The 20,818-nt window shown below is 43.7% G+C and overlaps 3 protein-coding genes and 1 long non-coding RNA gene across 6 annotated transcripts; all 4 read left to right on the top strand.

The window, feature by feature from the left end:
* The first annotated feature begins 3 nt into the window (after window positions 1-3).
* On the top strand, window positions 4-3,101 carry LOC107281548 (uncharacterized). Its single transcript, XR_001547395.3, has 3 exons — window positions 4-355; window positions 2,471-2,679; window positions 2,765-3,101. It is a non-coding gene; the product is annotated as an uncharacterized lncRNA (long non-coding RNA).
* A 3,478-nt stretch (window positions 3,102-6,579) lies between these two features.
* On the top strand, window positions 6,580-8,494 carry LOC136357234 (uncharacterized). Its single transcript, XM_066312221.1, has 2 exons — window positions 6,580-7,998; window positions 8,036-8,494. The coding sequence occupies exons 1-2, from the start codon at window positions 6,580-6,582 to the stop codon at window positions 8,492-8,494; spliced, it is 1,878 nt and encodes a 625-aa protein (XP_066168318.1).
* A 2,348-nt stretch (window positions 8,495-10,842) lies between these two features.
* On the top strand, window positions 10,843-16,920 carry LOC4344358 (aldehyde dehydrogenase 22A1). 3 transcript variants are annotated; one of them, XM_015792319.3, is made up of 14 exons: window positions 10,843-11,205; window positions 11,336-11,379; window positions 12,237-12,341; window positions 12,592-12,719; window positions 12,912-13,034; window positions 13,653-13,806; window positions 14,157-14,260; window positions 14,350-14,428; window positions 14,778-14,873; window positions 15,000-15,137; window positions 15,570-15,746; window positions 15,862-16,053; window positions 16,274-16,417; window positions 16,504-16,920. In XM_015792319.3, the coding sequence occupies exons 1-14, from the start codon at window positions 11,094-11,096 to the stop codon at window positions 16,660-16,662; spliced, it is 1,755 nt and encodes a 584-aa protein (XP_015647805.1). In that variant the 5' UTR covers window positions 10,843-11,093; the 3' UTR covers window positions 16,663-16,920. The 3 variants fall into 3 exon arrangements, with proteins under 3 accessions (XP_015647805.1, XP_015647804.1, XP_066168562.1); XM_015792318.3 differs by having other exon boundaries at window positions 15,570-15,785; XM_066312465.1 differs by having other exon boundaries at window positions 12,220-12,341; window positions 15,570-15,785.
* Window positions 16,921-18,739: 1,819 nt separating this feature from the next.
* Window positions 18,740-19,952, top strand: LOC136357468 (uncharacterized). Its single transcript, XM_066312732.1, has 2 exons — window positions 18,740-19,039; window positions 19,134-19,952. The coding sequence occupies exons 1-2, from the start codon at window positions 18,740-18,742 to the stop codon at window positions 19,950-19,952; spliced, it is 1,119 nt and encodes a 372-aa protein (XP_066168829.1).
* The last annotated feature ends 866 nt before the right edge of the window (window positions 19,953-20,818 follow it).

Below are 20,818 nucleotides of genomic sequence, written 5' to 3'. Positions count from 1 at the left end.
GCCATCCAACAAAGAAGGGATTGTGTCTGCGGGGAGGGGGAGAGTGGAGAGTGCAACCCGAGACCGAGAGAGGGACAGAGGGTGGAAGCTTTGGCAGCAAGCCGGCGACGACCAGCGGCGGAGCGGGAGGGGAGGTTGTGCTGTGTGTGTGAGGGTGGCTGCCGGCTGCGATCGAGCTGCGGCAGGCGGCCGGAGCAGATGGCTGAGGAGTGGAGGCTTTGGAGCCACCGGAGGCAGCGGCGCCGCTGGCTTCCTCAACCCCTACGCCGGCCGTCTTCCTCCGCTGCGCTCGCGGACAGATGGGCGGCATCGAGCACCGCCGACGACGGCGGCGGCGGCGGCGGCAGCGGCGGAGGTACCCCCCTTCCTCCTCCTCTGCTCAAGGCACATCGCGGCCGCACACGTGGACACCATCAGACGGCACAGGGCAGTTGGTTCCTGCGCCGTCGGATACTTGGATGAGCAGTCACGGACGGTTTGGATCCGCTTGATGAGAGCACAAGCCTCGTCGATCCTGGCTATATATGTACACTGTTGCAGCACACAACTTCCACCACCTCTCCCTCCGTCTCCGTGCTCGCCAACTCCATCCCTCCCTCCTCCTCCTCCTCTGCTTCTCTTCTCTCCCAGGACTCCCACTGGTAAAGCTTCCTCTTCTTCTCCATCTGGTTAGGATGAGGAAGGCGACGAACACCAAATGCCATGGTGGTCTCCGTCCCTTCCTCCCTCCTACCTTTTTTCTTTTTCTTCTTTTTGAGTTGTTGTTGATCTCCTCCTCCTCCTCTTCGATCTTCTTCTCCCTCTTCTTGCTGTTCTATTGAGGAGAAAAGCGACGAACACCGATACTAATGGTGATCTTTGTCCATTCCTAACTCATTTCTTTTTCTTTTTCTTTCGGGTTTCGGTTGATTTCTTCTTCTCTTCTTCAAATTTACTGGTGAGGACTGAGGAGGAAGGCGACAAACACCGATACTCGTGGTGATCTCTCTGCCTTACTCGCTCCTCCTCCTCCTCCCCTTCTTCTTCTTGTTGTTGTTGTTCTTCTTCTTATTCTTCTTCTTGTTCTTGTTGTTCTTCTTCTTGCTGTTGTGTTCGTGTTCTTCTTGTTCTTGATCGACAGTGTGAGTGAGTCTGTTCTTCATCTCGTATACATGCCGCTCTGATTTTGGATTTTGTTGTTTATTGGGAGGAGTAGAGAGGCATGAGCATCGAGAACCATGGTGATCTCTGCCCCCCTCTTCCCGTTCTAAGCTGTTTCCATGTCTCTATTCTCTTTCTTCTCGAGCGGGTAAAGCTTGTGTAATCTCTTCTTCTTCGTCTTGGAGAGTGTTGCTTTTGGTGAGGAGGGCGACGAACACCAATAGCCATGGTGATATCTGTCCCTTCCCTCGCTCCCGGCTCCCCCTTCTCATTTCTGTTGTTGAGTTTGCTGCTGAATTCTACTTGTTCTTCTTCTCTTTACTTGATTACTTCTTTTTCCATGGTGAATATATGTTGCTTTTGGTGAGAAGGAGGAGGGCGACGAACAACGATAGCTATGATGATCTCTGTCCCTTCCTCCCTCCTAGTCCTCTCCTTCTCTTTTCTTTTCTTTTCTTTTGAGTTGCTGTTGAACGGAGGGGCGACGAGCTCCCCACTTCCTTCCTCTTCCTCTTATTCGTTTAACATTTTCTGAAACTAATGTGTATGCTCCTTCTTGTTTTTCTTCTTCATCATCTTTCTCTTCTTCTCGATCGAGTGGTAGAGTGAGTGCGTCTGTCTTCTTGATCTCGTACACATGCTGCTTACGCTTTGATTTGATTTTGGGTCTTGTTCTTTATTAGAGGACTATGGAGGCAAGAGCATCGAGAACCATGGTGATTTCTGTCCCCTCTTTCCGTTCTAAACTGTTTCTAAGCTTCGCTTTGTTTTTTTCTTTTTCCATGGTGTTTTTTTAGGAGGAAGGGGACGAGCAACCACAGCAATGGTGATCTCTGTTTCGTCCCTTCACTCACGTTTCAACCTCTGTTTTCGTCCCTCTTCTTGGGAGTTGGGATCGAACTCTGCTGCTTCCTATTTCTCATATCTCCTCATCCATCGTCTAATTTTTTCCACGTTTTCTTTTGATGTTGCTCCAAACAAGTTTGGAGGAACCATGGTGATCTCCGTCCCTTTTTTTTTCATGTTAAGTTCTTTTTTTCGTGAAAAGAAAATCCCTGTTAGTGTGTCTTTATTTGACGTTAATGTATTTGATCAATTTTCTTGTGAAACATCCCTCCCCTCCTTCGCTGGTTTCGGTTTTGACTTAAGATGCGGCCGCATGTATTTTGCTGTCAGTAAAATCTCAAAATTGCCTTGGATTTAATTCTCGTACAAGATCGTAGGTGTTGAACGTTTTTATTGTAGTGTCGGGTTCTATTCCTAAGGAATGTTTGTTTGTTTCAAATAACATTAGGTTTGATTATATATGTTGAATGTTTTGAACATCCAGTGTTCGTGTCATGGCTTCCAAGAAGCGTGAGGATGGCGGATACCCACTTGGCACGTGCAAGGATTGCGGTGGTAAAATCGCTCTCAACCGAGACCACGAATGCCAAAAGACGAAGACGGAAATCGCCAAGGGCGCGAAGAAGGCGAAGGACAAACACGAGCGGACCAATACCAAGCTCAAGAAGAAGCACAATTAGGGCAATATGATAAGTAAGTTAATTTATTTTCATATGTATGTACGTACTGTCTGTGTGTTTACGGTACTGAGCCTTTGGATCTCTCGATGTTTTTGCAGGGCTTGTCCAGTCTGAAGGAGATCAAGCAGCAGAACTGAAGTGTCATCTTATAGTACTCCATATACTAGTAGTAGTAGTAAGGAACACTAGTAGTACTCATCAGGCTTCGTTTAAGAAAGCATGTCTTCGTATTGATTAGATGTTTTGATGCCTGAACTTAAGAAAGGCAACTTTTGTGGTCCTGTGCAGAGACCAAATATATTGCTGATGTGATGGCACTTATCTGCATCTGGTTTTAGTATGTAGAAGTGCTTTAGTTTGGAATATACAGTTGAGATGAATTTGATTGCATTCGCACTGCTAATGTGGTGGAGTATCTTCCTCTCTTTTTTTCCCCGTATTATTCTTTTCCGGATCTTTATTTATCTTGCGCTCGTCTGTCTGGTTTGGTATGGTCTGGTCTGGTCGGTCGAGGCTCTCGTCCTCATCTCCGTCATTGGCTCAATGCTGCCATTGCCACGCCCCACGGCTCTAGTCTCCACCGCCGCTGCACGCCCTGCTCCTCGATTCATGTTCCTGCACGCGATCTTAATTTCAGACTGATCGAGCTGTTGTTGAATCAACAACATGTTCCTGGACAAAAAGATGGCGTTCATCTGAAAAAGATTGTCGATGAAGAAGAAGAAGAAGAAGAAAGAAAAGAAGCAGCACCTGATCTTCTCCTCCTTTGCCAGTTGCCCCTACGGCCATTGGGTAGTGATTCTGATAAGTAGCTAGCTAGCGGATGGAAGCTGGTGGAAGCTAGGTGCGGCACGCGCGCGTGTCCTGCTTCCGCTGCCGGCCTGCCGCCATCGATCAAACCCTCCCTCCTGTTCGCACGGTGTCTTGGAGTTGGATCGACGCCGATGACGACGTGCTCCTCCTTCTGCCTCAACTCGCTGCTGCTCCAAGGCCCCCTCTTCTTCCTCGTCCGTCGAGGTGCCGGCGGCCGGCGGTGAGAGGGCGCTTGGTCACTGCCACAGCGAGGAAGAGTGGTCGCCGGTGGTGGGCTCTTCGTACCTGGTCGCCTGCCGGCCGGGTGCTCCAGGCGGCTCTGTTTTTTTCTTCTATGTATGACATGTGGGGCCATGCTGACTCACCCCTACTTATCTCATATAATAACTTTGATGTGTAAAAATCATGTCTCATGCAAGACCTGTTTTCTTTCTCTTTTATTATTTATTTGACAGATCACTTTTCATTCTAGATGGTAACTTATTTAATATGCTGCTGTCATCATTTTAGTTATTGAGTTGGAAATGACATAAGCAATACCATCTTTAGACCTAATGTGACCCGTTTTGTAAAACTAGCATGGTGGCCCGCGCAGATTGTACGGTTAGCATCATTATATTTTCTCTCATATAATAGCATATATGTTTTCTCATTATATTATTCAAATATATTAAAACGACAACATAATTTTAAATTTTGCAATAACTTTATAAAACTACTAATGTGTAATATTTATATTATTAATGTGTAATATTTATATTATATTTTATATAAATGTTAAATTTTGATATTAAATTTACAAATAACTAAAATTTGATATTAAAAATAATTAATAACTAACATGCATATTTGCAATATTCATATTATTAATTCCTATATGGACTCTAGACTCGTCTTTTAATATTTCTTTTTTAAATTCCGAATTTTCTGTAAATTGTATTTCTATATAGACTCTATGCTCTTCTTCCAATATTATTTATTTTTATTTCTGAATTTTTATTATTTCTAATTGTATTTCTATGTGGACTCTAAATTCATCTTTTAATATTCTTTAATTTTTAATTTTTAATTTCAGTTACTTCTAAATTGTATTCCTATATTGACTTTAAACTCTTCTTCACATCTTTTTCTTAATTTCAAATTTTAGTTATTTTTAATTGTACTTTTATACGGACTCTAAACTCTACTTTTAATTTTATTATGTTTATTCCAATTTTTTTGTTAGTTTTAAATTCCTATATAGACTCTATACTCTACTTCTAATGTTCCTTATTTTTTAATTCCGAATTTCTTTTTTTTTCTTAATTGTATTTCTATATGGACTCTATACTCTACTTCTAATATTCCTTATTTTTAATTCCGAATTTCTATTATTTCCTAATTGTATTTCTATATGGACTCTATACTCTACTTCTAATACTCCTTATTTTTAATTCCGAATTTCAGTTATTTTCTAATTGTATTTCTATATGGACTCTATACTCTACTTCTAATACTCCTTATTTTTAATTCCGAATTTTAGTTATTTTCTAATTGTATTTCTATATGAATTCTAGTCTCCTCTTCTAATATTCCTTATTTTTAATTCCGAATTTCAGTTATTTCCTAATTGTATTTCTATATGGACTCTAGTCTCCTCTTCTAATATTCCTTATTTTTTAATTCCGAATTTCAAACTATTTCTAAATTGTATTTCTATATGGACTCTAGTTTTCTCTTCTAATATTCCTTATTTTTTAATTCCGAATTTCAGCTATTTCTAAATTGTATTTCTATATGGACTCTGCCTTTTCTTTTTCTCCGATTAATGTGAGAATTTCTAGGCCATGAGAGTGAACGTAGAGGCTCATTTTTCTATTCCTTTAATAATATAATAGATAGATTAGAGATGCCTTATATATGCTATTTCAGTTTTTGAAACTCAGTACAAGTCTACAAGATTAGGGACCACAAATGAACTTTTTCCTGCCAGGAATAATGTAATGTGCTGGGCTGGAACTATTTTTGGGCCCAAATAGCACTTGCCTTTCCCAAATCGCTCCGACTCGGACTAAGTCGATCTACCTCTATTTGTATATATACCGTCACCGCGGCAGGCGACTCGAATCAAATCGATCAGGCCGAGGGGAGGAGCTTCGATTTGACGACTCGATCGCCACGCATCGCTTGCGCTGTTATATGTAAAGTATGTATCGGTTAATCCATTCTTCGTTATTTATATATAAATAGAAAAATTATCCGTGTGTTGCAACGGATAAAGTTTATTTTAATTTATATGGTTTGGTTAAGATGAAATTCATTATAGCAGTTTGCTTAGATATATATATTTTTTAGTAAGGGCCTGTTCACTTTGATACCATTTTCAACCTTACCAAATTTTGGTAAAGTTGCCAACAAAGTAGCTACATTTAGTTTCCTGCCAAATTTTGGTAACTATATAAGAAATCCTACCAAAATCAAATTTTCGCAATGCCAAAATTTGGTAAGGTTTTTTTTTGGCATCAAAGTGAACATGCCCTAAATCATGAGTTGTAGGGCCTGTTCACTTTGATGCCAAAAAAAACCTTACCAAATTTTGGCATTGCCAAAAAAAACCTTATGGTTACTTGCCAAAATTTTAGCAGGATTTCTTATATAGTTACCAAAATTTGCTAACAAACTAAATGTAGCCACTTTTTTGGTAACTTTACTAAAATTTGGTAATATTGAAAATGGCATCAAAGTGAACAGGCCCGTAGTTAGGACTTCGATCGTCTCAAGTTAGCATGTGAGCTTTTTTAAATAGATTTCTTATATGATTTTTTCTGTATTACCAAAAGTGAACGAACTTAAATCCGCCTCAAATACGGATATGTATTTCCAAAAGCAAACGAATTGAAAAAACGACTCATACACAAATGACGTATCAAAATACTGGCAAAAACATCTTTAATTTTTATAATAGTAAAAATAGAGATAGAGATATGTATTTTATACGTATAGATTATATTATTATTCAGTTTTGACTTAGCAACGATCGATGACTCCAGATCGATTGATACAGCAAGCAAATTAAGACGGCAAATAATCCATTGTCATGCTGCCTGCTGTTGAACTTGAGATGGAATCGTCGTCAAAACCACTCCTCCTCGTCTTCAAGTTTGCCGAGGGCAATGACAACGAGCCACCCACGCTCATGGACCCTTTTTCTCAACACAACAGCAATACCAACAACCCATCGGCATGGCGGCACCAAATGCTGGAGCTCAAGGGTAAACAATGCTTGGCTTGCTTGCAAGGCCAATGGCTATTGATGTTGGACGCCGCCTCCTCCAACCACTGCTTCTTCGTCTCTCCTCTTGACGACATGACCATTATTTCTCTGCCCCCACTGGACACGCCATTGGAGCCTCTTCGCAGGTGTGCCATCTCCTCGTCCCCGCTCTCGCCCGACTGCACCATTGTCTTCTCCACCTTCATGGACACCTATCTCGCCTACACCCGGCCCGGCGAGGACGACTGGTGGCAGCTCGACACCGATGACGACGACGACGACGAACTCCTACTCATGGGCGACATCGTCAGTTGCCAAGGTAAAATGTACGTGCCCACCGATATGAGCTCCATCGCCATGCTCGACGTCTCCTCCTACCCTCCCCACATCGAGCGGAGAGGCATTCCAGAGCCCAGCTGCATCCACTCCATGGCCAACGCAATGTTGGTAGAATCACAAGGCGAGGTGTTCCTGCTGCGCCACTACGGCTACGGCGCCCGCGACTCGGAGCTCCTCGACATTGACCTGCATCGCCTCGTCCACGCCACCGACGACGGCGGCGACTACGTGTGGCGCAAGGTGGACACCATCGGCGACAGGGCCATCTTTGTCGCTGACAACTGCGTCGTCATGTCCGACGCCACCAAGGCAGGGATACGCCCCGACTGCGTCTACCTCCTCCACCAACGATGCCGCCATGGTGTTCGCCTCTACACTATCCGCCTGGATGATCGGACTACCACCTTCACCCTGCTGCCCGATCTCACCTCCAACGATTCAATCTACTGGCTCCTTCCTGCACCAATTAGCTCCATCGTCGACGACACAACTCAACATTATTCAGGCGCCATTGTACATTCAAGCAGCAAAATCGATCAGGAAAATGGCGATGGTATCTCTGTCGTCGACATCGCCTCCGAACAAGCATCACCATGCTGGTGTGGTCTTCCTACTGACATGGTAGAGGAGATCGTGTCAAAGATATCACTCATCGACTACTTCCGTCTGCGACAAGTCTGCAAGGGATGGAGCTCCATCGTGAAGCCCATCCATTACGCGCAGAGATACTCGACGTACCCGATGCTCATGAGCATCTGCTCCACTTCTACCGGCGTCTACAAGCTGTTCGACCCAATCGTCGAGCAGGAGTACAACCATGAAGAACAACCGTGCAGGCCTGGTTCAGTCCCAGGATCACTTCCAGATGCTGCTCTTCTCCTCGAGACACGACGGATGGGTGCTTGCGACGAGAGGCGACAAGTACATGTACGCGACGAACCCGTTCACCGGAGAAATGTTCGAGTTCCCGGAGGCGACGTTCCCCGTCGACAACCAGTTCGACGGCATATGCTTGTCTGCGGCGCCGACGTCTCCTGACTGCATCGCGTTCTCCGTCGAGAAAGACCGGAATCCGACGGGGCGAAACCGCAGCGTCTACGTCACGCTGTGGCGCGCGGGAGACGAGCAGTGGACGATGCAGCGAATCGACGATCACACCCCGTTCCGGACGGCGTACTGCAACCCGGTGTTCTACGACGGCGAGTTCTACTGCTTGGGGACCCGTGGTGGCCTCGCCGTCTTCAACCCCAACAACACGACATGGAGAGTTCTTGACAAGCCGGAGGCGCCTGTACTTGTGGATGGCAATAATTTTGGTGATGATCCGATTCCAGGTGACATGTACTGCCATCTGCTGGAGTTCATGGGTTTTCAGGCCGCACAGCGATGGGGCGATCAGCGTGTTCAGGCTCAACAGGTGTGAGATGGCATGGACCAAATTGGAGAGGTTGGATGGTGCCGTCTTGTTCGTTGATAACTGGAACGCGATCATGATGCCGGCGCCGCGGGACATTGCCTGTAACAGGATATATTTGCCAAAGTTTGGAGGATGCAACGACGCCGGAGACGCCAACCGGAGCGCTTTCTATGATTTTGAGGCACGCAAGTATTATCCTAGCTATCACGGTGTCACGGATAGGATGAACTCGGTTTGGGTCAATCCAAATCTGTTATCTGACACAACATTATTATAGTATATTGATAATAACTGATTATAATTAGTTCTCATAAAGAGAGACGCATTGATCTGCACAGCATGTACAAATGCACGTGCATGCTATCTACCACTTTCAGAGTTTCAGTTTCGGTGAAGTTTCCGATCAGATAAGGCTTTCTCTAACAATGAAACCCAAAATACAATACCCATTTCACGTTTGCATAGCGCTACAGTCAAAGAGTTCAATACCTATTTTTGGTCTTCTCCAACAATAAGACCTAAAAGAGAACCCTTACTGCAAATAGGTCTTCAGAAGAGAGGATACTCAAATTTAGGTTATGTGTCTTATAGCACGTAAAATAGGTCTTCTGTATAGGTACTCTGTTGGAGGCTGAAATAGTACTATCAGAGACCCATTTTGGGTTTGGGTGCCCTTATAGGTCACTTGTTGGAGACAGTCTAAGCTGGGATGGTTCTGTTGTATGACGATCAGATAATTAATAATCGCTGATTTCCCATTTTTCTCTTCTTTTGCTGTATCATGTGAAACCAAAAACCACATCTCTGCTTATCTTGTTATGGTCTTATGAATGTTTTTTCAGTTCATTTTGTTTGAAAGCACTGCCGCGCGTGACTGTGCTGATTGGTATAATACATGCAAAACTATACATGAACACGAGGAGTTAATTTCCACAGTCTCAAATTACTATTATTTTAGTTTTTGTCTCAAGTCAAACATTATAAATTCATATTTATATGATTTACGTTTTAATAGATCTACCATGAGAAATATATTGTTCAACAACACGGATTTTTAGAAATCAATAGTTAAAGATAAAAATTTTTGAATTAAAACAAAGTTACAATAGCATGTACTTTAAAGGATTAATTGTATTCATACCATCATAATTTTTCCTGTTTTAATTTGGAAAATCCTATTACAATTCACTAACTCAAATGATGCCATTATAAATCTGTTGATACCGGAGATGATGCACTGACATTATTTTTTTTACCAAATTGCCCCTTATCTTGTACCTTCGTCCTCTCCACTCATTTTCCTCTTGCATCTCTTGATCTGGTTTCTAAGCATTGGCAGGCTGCAAACCTACCTCAGCAAATCGCCGCCATTGTTTACCGGTTCGTCTTCCCTTCCAACCTCTGTTCCTCCCTCGCGTATACCATTGTGTGGCGTCTTAGACCACGTATAGTAGCCTCAGCCAGCGACCCCAACTGCCTAAGATGGTGACAATCAGCAGCGACCAACAGCCGAGCTGTGGCCTTTGGCTCGTTTTCAGAGGAAAGCCATTTGTGGTGGATGCAGCTCCACTTGTTGTCTCTACTACACAAACATCTACTTCTCACCATACCCACGTGTATGTGGATTTGGTGGTTGGGGCCACTTCAGTGTGCCTTCTTCGTCGTGGCGGTAGAAGGGCCGTGCGCCAGGCCTGTCCCTCTCTCCTATGGCTACAGCCGTCAAGCCCGTCCGTGTCCCGTCCCTCTCCACCGCCATGGGGGTATCCAAGTGCCGTGGCAAAGTCGACCTCGGGGCATCGCCTCCTCCTTAGTCCTCTCGTCGGTCCGCAGTGCTAATGGATGGTTGTGTTGGAGGGGCTCCATGATTTGGATGTCCACCGCCACTAGAATAGTAGAGAGGGGGATGGAGGAAGAGATTGCCAAGATGGTTATTTTTTTTTGTTAGAAAATATGTCGAAGGGTTAAATAGCGGCACAAATTTATAATGCCATCGTTTCAATTATATAAGTTAAAATGATGTTTCTTAAAATGATATAAATTATTTTTTTTAGATAATGGAAATGTATCACATCTTCGGCCTTTGTCCATGGCACATAGCCAAAAAAAAGGTCTCAGAAGTAGAAAAAAAACTTTAAAAAAAGTGTGATGGGACAAACCCTCAATTTCTACCAATAATATGATCTAACGTTTCCAAAATCACATAAATGATATAAATTATATTAGCACGAATTCGATTAACCCTAAATTTAAAGCGGATGAGGGAGTAGATAACTAGATATACGATTAAATGAATTTTCTGTGAATGTGGGGGCAGTAGTCCAGTATAATATACGGCGGAGGACACGAGACGAGACGAGAGGAGTCGAAATGTGAGTTGCAACTGAACTGAGAGAGAAGCATCTCGCCACGCTCGCGCTGCACTCCACGAATAAAGCCACAGCACGCCCCCCGATCCGATCGATCCCCCTTGGATTTTTTTTTCCATTTCGATTTTGATTTTGATTTGTTGTTCCTCAACCTCAACTCGCTCCCTTGCTGCTGCTGCTGCTCCGAGTCCGAGCCACGCGCGCGCGGCGACCTAGGGTTGGCGCCCCAGTCTCCGGCCATGGCGTTGTGGTGGCCGCTCCTGGTGCTCGCCGCCGCCTACGCGCTCTGCCGCATCCTCCTCTTTCTCATCCCGCCCACCGTCCCCTCCATCGATGTCGACGCTTCCGACGGTACTTAGGTTTTACTGTTTTTATTTTTTATTTCCCTCTGAGATTGCTCTGCTCATAGCTCATGGCTCATGGGGTTTATGTGGGATTTACTCTAATGGTATCGGATCGGATCGGGTTCTATTGTATGCAGTGCTCGAAGACGCCAACCAGAACAAGGAGGATAGCTACATCTACGTAAGTTTAACTACTTACTAATCCCCTTTCCCCTTTCCTTCCACTTCTATACTGCCCTGGGATGATTCACTACTTCATATGCATCTGCACTCTGCTTCTTTTGTCTATTCACCCTCGGTCTCCACTTATTTGGCTTTGATGCGCAAACCGGCCCATTCTGCTGCCATTGCTTGTTTCGGCTTCTTCCACATAGATTTCCAATGACATAGGATCGCACATTGCGTCTAGCTTTCAGGTATTGCGTTTCACTATTTCGGTTCAGTTCAGGTGCTCATAGGTCTGAAGAGTTGGTACTGTCTGGTGTACTATGGCTATCTTACTGTTAGTGGACAAATGTTTAAAGACTGTCTGCCTGGAATTTCCAGTTTTAGATTTTTAAGTCTAGCGACTTGTTCCAATGCTGTACCACAATCTTGCTATTTCTGTGAAAATTGAGATTATGTTCAAGCAAATTCCAGGGGCGTGGTTATTAAATTTTTGAGAAAGCAACAGGCAACAGTGTGTGCGGTCATCAAGTGTTAAAACGTTGTTACATACTCCAACTTCAATTTGGTAAATTCCCATGCTCAAAATGGCCAGATGCAGTAAGATGATAACATGTAAATGAACTGCATTCTTGAACAGAGTGCTATTTGAATTCTTCGAATTGATGCTACGAGTCAACTCTGATTTGTGCTGATAGAGGTTTCAGATAAGCACTAGGCACCTTTTCTTTTTTTTTTTAAAAAAAAAGTTGCATTGATTCACTCCAGCTGAATAAGGCTCACAGTGGCATGTGATTTATGAGAGCTAGCAGAGCCACATGGTTGCTTTGATATTACAGGCTTACAACACATTCAGTTTATGTTCTGTTGCAGATACCACCAAGGAAGGGGAAAGGAGCTCAGACTGACAAGGTCCAATGCTATGAGCCAGCAACTATGAAATACTTGGGATACTTCCCTGCATTGACGCCTGATGAGGTATATTGCTGGCTTGCTTTTGTTAGGTCCTTTAAATACAACATATAATGTAGGGTTTAGTTGTCTGGGTCATTATCTTTTGGATTATTAACTGAGATCTAGTTCGTCGTTCATAATCGATTTTGATTTTCTGAAGTAGTGATCAAGGAACAAATAAATTTTGTATCTTTTTGTTACTGCAGTTTCTTGTAACTTCATTAGCGTGACATCCTACTTTGTTTTGGTTGCCTTTAATTCTTTGACTAATCAGGTTAAGGAGCATGTTGCGCAAGCCAGGAAAGCACAAAAGATATGGGCAAAAAGCAGCTTCAAGCAAAGACGCCAGTTTCTTCGAATCCTTCTAAAATATATACTTGAACATCAGGATCTGATATGCGAGTAAGGACATAATTCAAAATGGCATCTTATCTTTAAATTAGTCTAGACGCTGTTGGTTGTGCTTTCTATTTTCATTATCTTGCATCTGTTCATGAAGGCCTGATCAATTTCTTCTTTTATTGCACCTTTGCACCTGATAACATTTTCCAGAACATGGAATATCTGAGGGTAACTACATTTTGTGCTGTGCAGGATATCATCCCGGGACACTGGAAAGACTATGGTTGATGCTTCATTAGGTGAGATAATGACCACCTGTGAGAAGATTACCTGGCTTTTGGATGAGGGTGAGAAGTGGTTAAAACCTGAATACAGGTTAGACTCTTAGAAACATTCCTATTTGAAAGACAGAGTAACTTAGGGCCTTGTATATTGTGTCAATGATTATATTAACTTTTCTATGTTAGCTTACTTTTGTTTTCACCACTTTGTCTTTACGATGTGCAATAGGATGTGATTATATGGGACCGTCTGGTAGCTCAACAGGTGTGAGCATTGGAAATACACAGCAAATGAACTCTGGTCTTGAATACAAAATGAACTACCTATTAAAAGTTTAAAACCTCAAAATAGTTGGGAATTCTACAGACATTGACTCACAACTTATGTTAGTTCTTTCACAGGAAAGATAAGCCTTTTCATTTATGCATGCAGCCACACATTAATATTCTGTAACATAGGAAGTTAGCAATTAGGTACTGTGGCACCATTGCTGAAGTCTTCCTTTCTTTACACCTGAGGTGATACCTTAGCGTGTTTGGATGATGGATGGTACTCAAGGAATTTTAGAATTTTGGTTTGGATCCAAGTCCCCATATCCTCACAGACCCGAGCTTGTTTTCTCCCAACAAACTCGTGCTTTCTTCAATTATTACCTTATCCTAATTAAATACAAGCATTCCCCTACTTGCTTTTAATTTTAGTTCTGCTCAGGTCCTGTGGGAGATCAATGCTTCACAAGAAAGCAAAAGTTGAGTTCTATCCACTTGGAGTTATTGGTGCGATTGTGTCTTGGAATTACCCCTTCCACAATGTATTCAATCCAATGCTGGCTGCAATATTCTCTGGTAATGCAGCAGTTATAAAGGTAAGCCATCAGATGTTGCTTTTTTGTACTCCCTTTGTTCATATACATATGACATTTAGAATTTGAATGGTCAAACGTCCTCAGCTTTGAACACTGATAGAGATATTCAGATTAACAGTTCTCATCTAAGAGATAGCATATTCACATAACCATACTGTACTAATTATATCATTAACATTTTTTTGCTATGCTAAGCGAAACATCTGCAACACTACTCTGCCATATGAATATTGTCTTTTGCTGCAAATAAGAACTACTTTTCATTTTAATCACCGGAATTCATTTTTTATCTAAGCTAAATACTATTCAACTCTATTTATATATTTGATCAGCAAGATGCCCTTTTATAGGTTTCAGAGCATGCAAGTTGGTCAGGCTGCTTTTATTTTCGTATCATACAAGCAGCTCTTGCAGCTGTTGGTGCACCAGATAATCTGGTGCATATAATAACTGGGTATGAATACTACTCTGCATTTCTTTAGCATTCAGGATAATTGCTTACCATGGCTTACTTGGTCTCTTTTTTTTTTGGCTTGTTTATAGTTTTGCGGAAACAGGTCAAGCTCTTGTATCTTCAGTCGACAAAATAATATTTGTTGGATCACCTGGTGTTGGAAGGATGGTATAGCTTTCCTCTGAACTAGTGGTTTCTTAATCTCATGCTGCGGCCAATTTTTATACTGCTGTAGATGTGCTGAGAAGTGTTGTTTTGCTCACTTTGGGACACTAAATCAATTAATCATGTTCAGTTATGCATTTTATAGCTACAGATTCTGTTTCAGAACTGATGTGCTTCTATTTTGTATATGGAATCAACCTGTCTTCTAGCATATAACTTTTAACTAAAGCAAATTCAGGGAGCATTATAAAAATGTAGTCCTACTTGTTGTTTGAAGTTTATGTACTTGTTTGAAGTTCTTGTCCACGTTTACTGTCCTCTGTTCTAATGTTCTGTTTAATGCTTGCCACAGATCATGAACAGAGCATCGGATACATTAATACCTGTAACTCTTGAACTTGGTGGTAAAGATGCATTTATTGTATGTGAAGATGTAGACTTACCCAGTGTAAGTGTAATTTAGTGTTTCTTTGTCATGAAGAGCATGTTTTCTTCAACAATGTGCCATTTCTTTTGAGAACCATATTTTCTGAACGAGCACTGCAACTAAACCATGGCACTTAATTACTTGAAGGTTGTTCAAGTTGCTGTGAGAGCTGCCCTGCAATCTAGCGGACAAAACTGTGCTGGTGCTGAAAGATTTTATGTTCACAAGGATATCTATTCAACATTTGTTTCCCAAGTGGTGAAGATAATCAAATCTATATCTGTCGTAAGTACACAAAATTGTACTCTTAAGTCGGTACTGACATGCAATTTGTATTGCCTTTCTTTTGATTTTGACCAAGATTACAGACCTGTGGCAAATCATATTCATGTATGTTCAAATTATTCCTGGATACTGTTACTGTGCTTCATCTTGCAAGTGCAAAATTGCAGATTAACAGCTAACCTGGCAGTGTAGTTTTGCATTTCTAACATTCTGTATAACTTCATACTGTATTCACACGGCTAAATCTTCTGAATCTTTTCAGTTTAGAGCTATCTGAAATATGTATATTAAGCTATTAGTTTCTTAAGGTGTCCTAACAACCTTATTTAAGTTTTCAGATATTAGTTTCCAACGTATTTTTAATTCATGCTGGTAATCTTGCCTCAGCGCTTATCTTTTGGTTTGCTCCATTGCTCTTTTGTCTTTTCCTAGGGTCCTCCATTATCTGGCAGATACGATATGGGTGCTATCTGTATGATAGAGCACTCTGAGAAACTTCAGAATCTTGTTAATGATGCTGTTGACAAAGGTGCTGAGATTGCTGGCAGAGGGAGCTTTGGCCATCTGGGTGAAGATGCAGTAGATCAATTCTTTCCTCCAACTGTCCTGGTGAATGTTAATCACACAATGAAAATTATGCAAGAAGAGGTAAGCCTGAAAGAATGCCTCACGTCTTTTTGAACTAACGCTATTAGTGTTGCCAATTCTCTTTGCTGGTTTACAGGCATTTGGACCTATTCTGCCAATCATGAAATTCAATTCCGATGAAGAAGTTGTCAAACTTGCCAATGACTCCAAGTACGGTCTTGGTTGTGCTGTCTTTTCTGGCAACCAGAAGCGTGCCATCAAAATAGCATCCCAGCTACACTGTGGTGTTGCGGCAATCAATGATTTTGCTTCAAGTTATATGTGTCAGGTAGGTAATTAGAAGTTTCTAGTTTGTGTTATATTCTTTGAAATAGTCAACAGAAAACACCAGTATGATAATCTCTAACCATGGAAAGATCTCTTGCAGCTCACATGCTTATCTTGTAGTAATGTTTGGCATTTCATTTATTGTATTACTGAAAGCATGTTTTTCTTCATTGCTCGGTGTTATCCTGCCTATATAAGTATGCTTCTCTTTCTTGGTGCAGTCTTTGCCATTCGGTGGTGTCAAAGATAGTGGATTTGGAAGATTTGCTGGTGTGGAAGGTTTGCGGGCTTGCTGCCTTGTCAAGGCAGTTGTAGAAGATAGATGGTGGCCATATGTTAAAACCATGATCCCAAAACCTATTCAGGTATGTTAATTCCCAGATAAGTAGTCTGAAAAAAATTGTATGGCTTTACTACTTGTTCTGATACTCAGCTAATGATCTTTATTCAGTATCCTGTCTCCGAGAATGGATTTGAATTCCAAGAGTTGCTCGTTGAAACTCTCTACGGCCTTAGTGTGTGGGACAGATTGCGGTCACTTGTCAATCTGTTAAAGATGATTTCAGAGCAGAATAATTCTCCTGCTAACACCAGGAAGAAAAGCCGATGATCAGATACGGAAGAGTTTAGTTGAGACCTCTAGCGATTTGCTCTTATGATGTACCCATCGGTGATCGACCCTTTAGAAAGCTATCCCCACGCTGTGCATCGTGGGGATTAGGACAAGTGCCCGGTAGCATTTGTGCGGATGTAAAACGCCCTTTAGAATTAGCTTGTTGTTTGCTGAAGAGATGAGAGTGGAATTGGCAATGTAATTCTAGATTCTAAAAAACCTTGGAGGAATGTCATCGTCTTGTTTCTGCTGCAACCTGTAATTCTGATTTATGTCCTGTGTGAAACTGTGAACATCATCGGGTTTCAGTGGCATATGTCGATAAGATCTGCCCTAATATGACATGCTGGCCTGCAAGGAGGGTGTGCTGCAACAGGGCATCACCATGTGCTGAGATTAAATGCTGTGATCCTGTGCCTGACGCTTTGCTTTCGCACAATTATGTGACATGCAGGCAGCCTTTTTATCGTGTATGCCTTAATTTGTCGCAGCATTGTTGTTATCATCGATTGATTCGATTCATCCTTCCATTAATTGACGAGATAATTGCGTTCCGGCCGTCGGTGCAAGCGGAAGATGGAATGAACTGCCGCCTTTCAAGTGAGTTCCTACTAGATTTGGTTAGAAATAGAGAACGGAATTCATGTAGTAACATTTTAAATACTTGTATAGATCACTCTTATCAGTGATAAAAACTGTGGAGAAGGTTAAACATGCAGTTATATGACATGAAAGAGAGTCTAGCTGCATGCGCCTTGCAGAATGGTTTTCATCGAAATCCACAGTTTGTAATTTGCCCTGCAAATCAAAGTTTGGCACAGGCCAGAGCCTAGAAATGAAGCGAACGACTCATATCTGGCCGTGGCCGAGTTTAGTTCCAAACTTTTTCTTCAAACTTTCAACTATTCCATCACATCAAAACTTTACTACACACACAAACTTTCAACTTTTTCGTCGCATCGTTCCAATTTTAACATGAAAACACACTGGCTGTTATCATACAGGAGTATCAATGGTGAACAGTGGAGTGGAATCCTTGTCAACCCAAGCTGCAGAGTTGGCTCCAAAATTTATTGGCAGATCGAGCTAGTCCAATAAATACTAGTATTACTAGTTTGATGACTAGCAATAGTTCAGTACAGCTCAGCTGGAGACTATATTTGCATATAGTGATATTACTAATATTTTTGATGTGGAGTAGGGGTACAAAAGCCGTAATGAAATGAAATGAAAGTCGGTCCCAGCTGGAAGAACACATGACATGAATACAGTACAATTGCACATTCGTTGTGCATTCATATATGCGTATGAAATACGCTGCACGCATAGCTTTTCATTTTAGTAATTAGTTTCGCTCCTACGTACTAGTACATACGTACGTCATCCCAGTCCATGTGTAGTGCTGACTCGATCACTTGACTGCATGGACCATACATAATACTACATGCATATGCAACCGCGGGCGCGCATGCAGTTGGTTGGTTAAAGATGTGCAGAGAGAAAATCCGGCTGCACAGTGCAGTCTACTCCAGCTGATCGAGAGCGCGTGGGCATAAATGCCACCGGTTCACAAACACCACCAACCCAATCCCGCCGCGCCGCGCGCATCTCGCCGGCCATCCATGGCCTCGCTCGCTAGCCGCACGTCAAATCGATGGTGTAATGTAACCTTCCTTTCTCCGATCCTATTCCTACCGCGTTATCCAGCTCCTCTCCTCATGCAGCAGCTGTCACGCACTACTAGTACTCACTGTGTCGGCCGGCCTCCTCATCCAAGCTAAGCCGCCACCGCCACCGCCATAGCCCACAGCTCGATCTCCTCTCCTCTCTGGAGTGTAGATAGGCAGGCATAGGCTCCCCAACTAACTGCATTTACTCTACTCGACCTACACTGCACATGCATTGCGCACTAGCCTTCCTTCTTCTTCGTACGCTTCATATGATAGGAGCAGCCTTCCCCTTCTTCCCTATATAAACCCACCTTCTACACGCTTGAGCTTCAGATCATCACCCACTTGAGTGAGAGTGAGCGAGTGACGACTACTGGACGTCGGAAATATATATGGTAATGGGAATGGGTAGGCGAGCCGCGGCATTGGCCCTTGTGTCGTTGTTAGCTCTCGGAGTAGTGGCCGCCGAGGCGCGCCGCTTGGACAAGGACGGCTTAGGCGGCGGTGGCGGCTTTGGTGGAGGTGGTGGCGTTGGCCATGGCGGCGGTGTTGGGATCGGGTTTGGAGGTGGTAAGGGTGGTGGTGTTGGGGTTGGGGGAGGTGGTGGATTTGGAGGGGGCGCTGGTGGTGGTCTTGGCCATGGAGGCGGCATTGGAGGCGGGTTTGGTGGTGGGAAAGGTGGCGGCTTAGGTGGTGGTGTTGGTGTTGGTGGAGGGATCGGACATGGCGGTGGCGTTGGAGGAGGGTTTGGTGGCGGAAAAGGTGGAGGCCTAGGTGGTGGTGGTGGTCTTGGTGGAGGAGGGGGAGGCGGTGCCGGAGGCGGTCTTGGCGGTGGAGCAGGAGGCGGCGCCGGTGCCGGTGTTGGTGGTGGAGCGGGAGCGGGAGGCGGTGCTGGTGGAGGCGGTGGTCTCGGAGGTGGAGCAGGAGGAGGTGCAGGCGGTGGTCTTGGAGGTGGTTCAGGTGGAGGCGGCGGTCTCGGAGGTGGTGCTGGTGGCGGCGCCGGTGTTGGTGGTGGAGCGGGAGGAGGTGCCGGTGGAGGCGGTGGTCTCGGAGGCGGAGCAGGAGGTGGTGCAGGTGGAGGCGGTGGTCTCGGAGGTGGTGCTGGTGGCGGCCATGGCGGAGGCGGCGGTCTCGGAGGTGGTGCAGGTGGAGGCGCCGGTGTGGGTGGTGGAGCGGGAGGAGGTGCCGGTGCAGGGGGTGGCCTTGGCGCTGGCGGTGGTGCAGGTGGAGGGGGCGGAATCGGTGGCGGTGCTGGTGGTGGCGCTGGAGCAGGCGGTGGTTTCGGAGGAGGCAAAGGTGGAGGCTTCGGTGGTGGTGGCGGCGGTGGCGGCGGCGCAGGTGCAGGCGGTGGCTTCGGAGGAGGCAAGGGTGGAGGCTTCGGTGGTGGCTTCGGAGGAGGCAAAGGCGGAGGAGTTGGCGGCGGTGCGGGCGGAGGATTCGGTGGCGGCGGTGGCGCTGGAGCAGGAGGCGGTTTCGGCGGAGGCAAGGGAGGTGGTTTCGGTGGAGGCGTCGGCGGCGGCCATGGTGCAGGCGGAGGCGGCGCCGGTGGCGGCGGAGGATTTGGCGGAGGCGCTGGAGGTGGCATCGGAGGTGGACAGTAGTACGAGCATGCGGTGAGTTCAAATAATGGCGCGTACCGTTTGCAAGGTTTGAACCAGCCGGCAAGCTAGCTAGTCAGTGTCATTAAAAAACTAGCATGTATTATATATTCCTAGATAGTACTAGTTATAATTTGTGTTTATAGTCTGAATGAATGAATGTATACGAATGATACGAGGAATAATGCGGTGGACAAATCCGAGACGATGATCGAGTTAATTCGTAAGAGATGGACTTGTGTTTTGTGTTGTAGTACTAGCTAGTACGTGCATGTAAAGCATGCAAACCACTTGTATTTTCATAATCCAGATATGAGATATCAAATAATTTATAGTGTTATTATATATTGTTATGATTTACGTTTCTACATTATGCAGGCTAGATACTCAATATATAATTGAGTTGTATTTCTTTTTTTATTATTTTTTGAAGTTTTTAAATTTTTAGTTTTAAAGACAAACACTTCAAATTTATTTATAGAATCTGAACCTTTTGGTCACACCAACCCACTTGACGCGACAAAACAACACTGACATGTCACACACAACATGTGTGATAGTTTTATCATGTCACACCAGTCAGCGTGGCGTGATCAAATAAAGTTGTCACGCTAGCTAGACCTGTGCGACAATGTCATTTTGCTACGTCAGTTCGGTGGCATGGTTAAAAGATTTAGATCTTAAAAATAAGTTTTGAAAGAGTTTGATTTTAAATTAAATTTTTTTAAAAAAAATCAGTTGAGTTGTTGGGTACTATTTTTTTAAGATGAATACATGTAGTTGATCGAGTAATTATGTGTACGGTGCGTATGTATCATTGCTCAACACGAGAGACTGAGGATCTATTTAGGAGAGTTTCTGCCAATTACATGTTTTTTTCAGAAT

This window comes from Oryza sativa, chromosome 7 (genome assembly GCF_034140825.1).
Source record: "Oryza sativa Japonica Group chromosome 7, ASM3414082v1".
Classification (NCBI taxonomy): domain Eukaryota; kingdom Viridiplantae; phylum Streptophyta; class Magnoliopsida; order Poales; family Poaceae; genus Oryza; species Oryza sativa.
The sequence above is the reverse complement of the archived record's forward strand: the minus strand, read 5'-3'. Positions and strand labels throughout refer to the sequence as shown.

Excerpts from the sequence above, each read along its gene's own strand:
- LOC136357468 (XM_066312732.1), top strand. The coding sequence starts at position 18,740 with ATGGGTAGGCGAGCCGCGGCATTGGCCCTTGTGTCGTTGTTAGCTCTC. Across the intron at positions 19,040-19,133 it reads GCTTAGGTGGTGGTGTTGGT|GAGGGGGAGGCGGTGCCGGA; the intron begins GTTGGTGGAGGG and ends GTCTTGGTGGAG.
- LOC4344358 (XM_015792318.3), top strand. The coding sequence starts at position 11,094 with ATGGCGTTGTGGTGGCCGCTCCTGGTGCTCGCCGCCGCCTACGCGCTC. Across the intron at positions 12,342-12,591 it reads CTGCATTGACGCCTGATGAG|GTTAAGGAGCATGTTGCGCA; the intron begins GTATATTGCTGG and ends TTGACTAATCAG. Across the intron at positions 14,261-14,349 it reads CTGGTGCATATAATAACTGG|TTTTGCGGAAACAGGTCAAG; the intron begins GTATGAATACTA and ends GCTTGTTTATAG.
- LOC136357234 (XM_066312221.1), top strand. The coding sequence starts at position 6,580 with ATGGAATCGTCGTCAAAACCACTCCTCCTCGTCTTCAAGTTTGCCGAG. Across the intron at positions 7,999-8,035 it reads ACGAGAGGCGACAAGTACAT|TTCCCGGAGGCGACGTTCCC; the intron begins GTACGCGACGAA and ends GAAATGTTCGAG.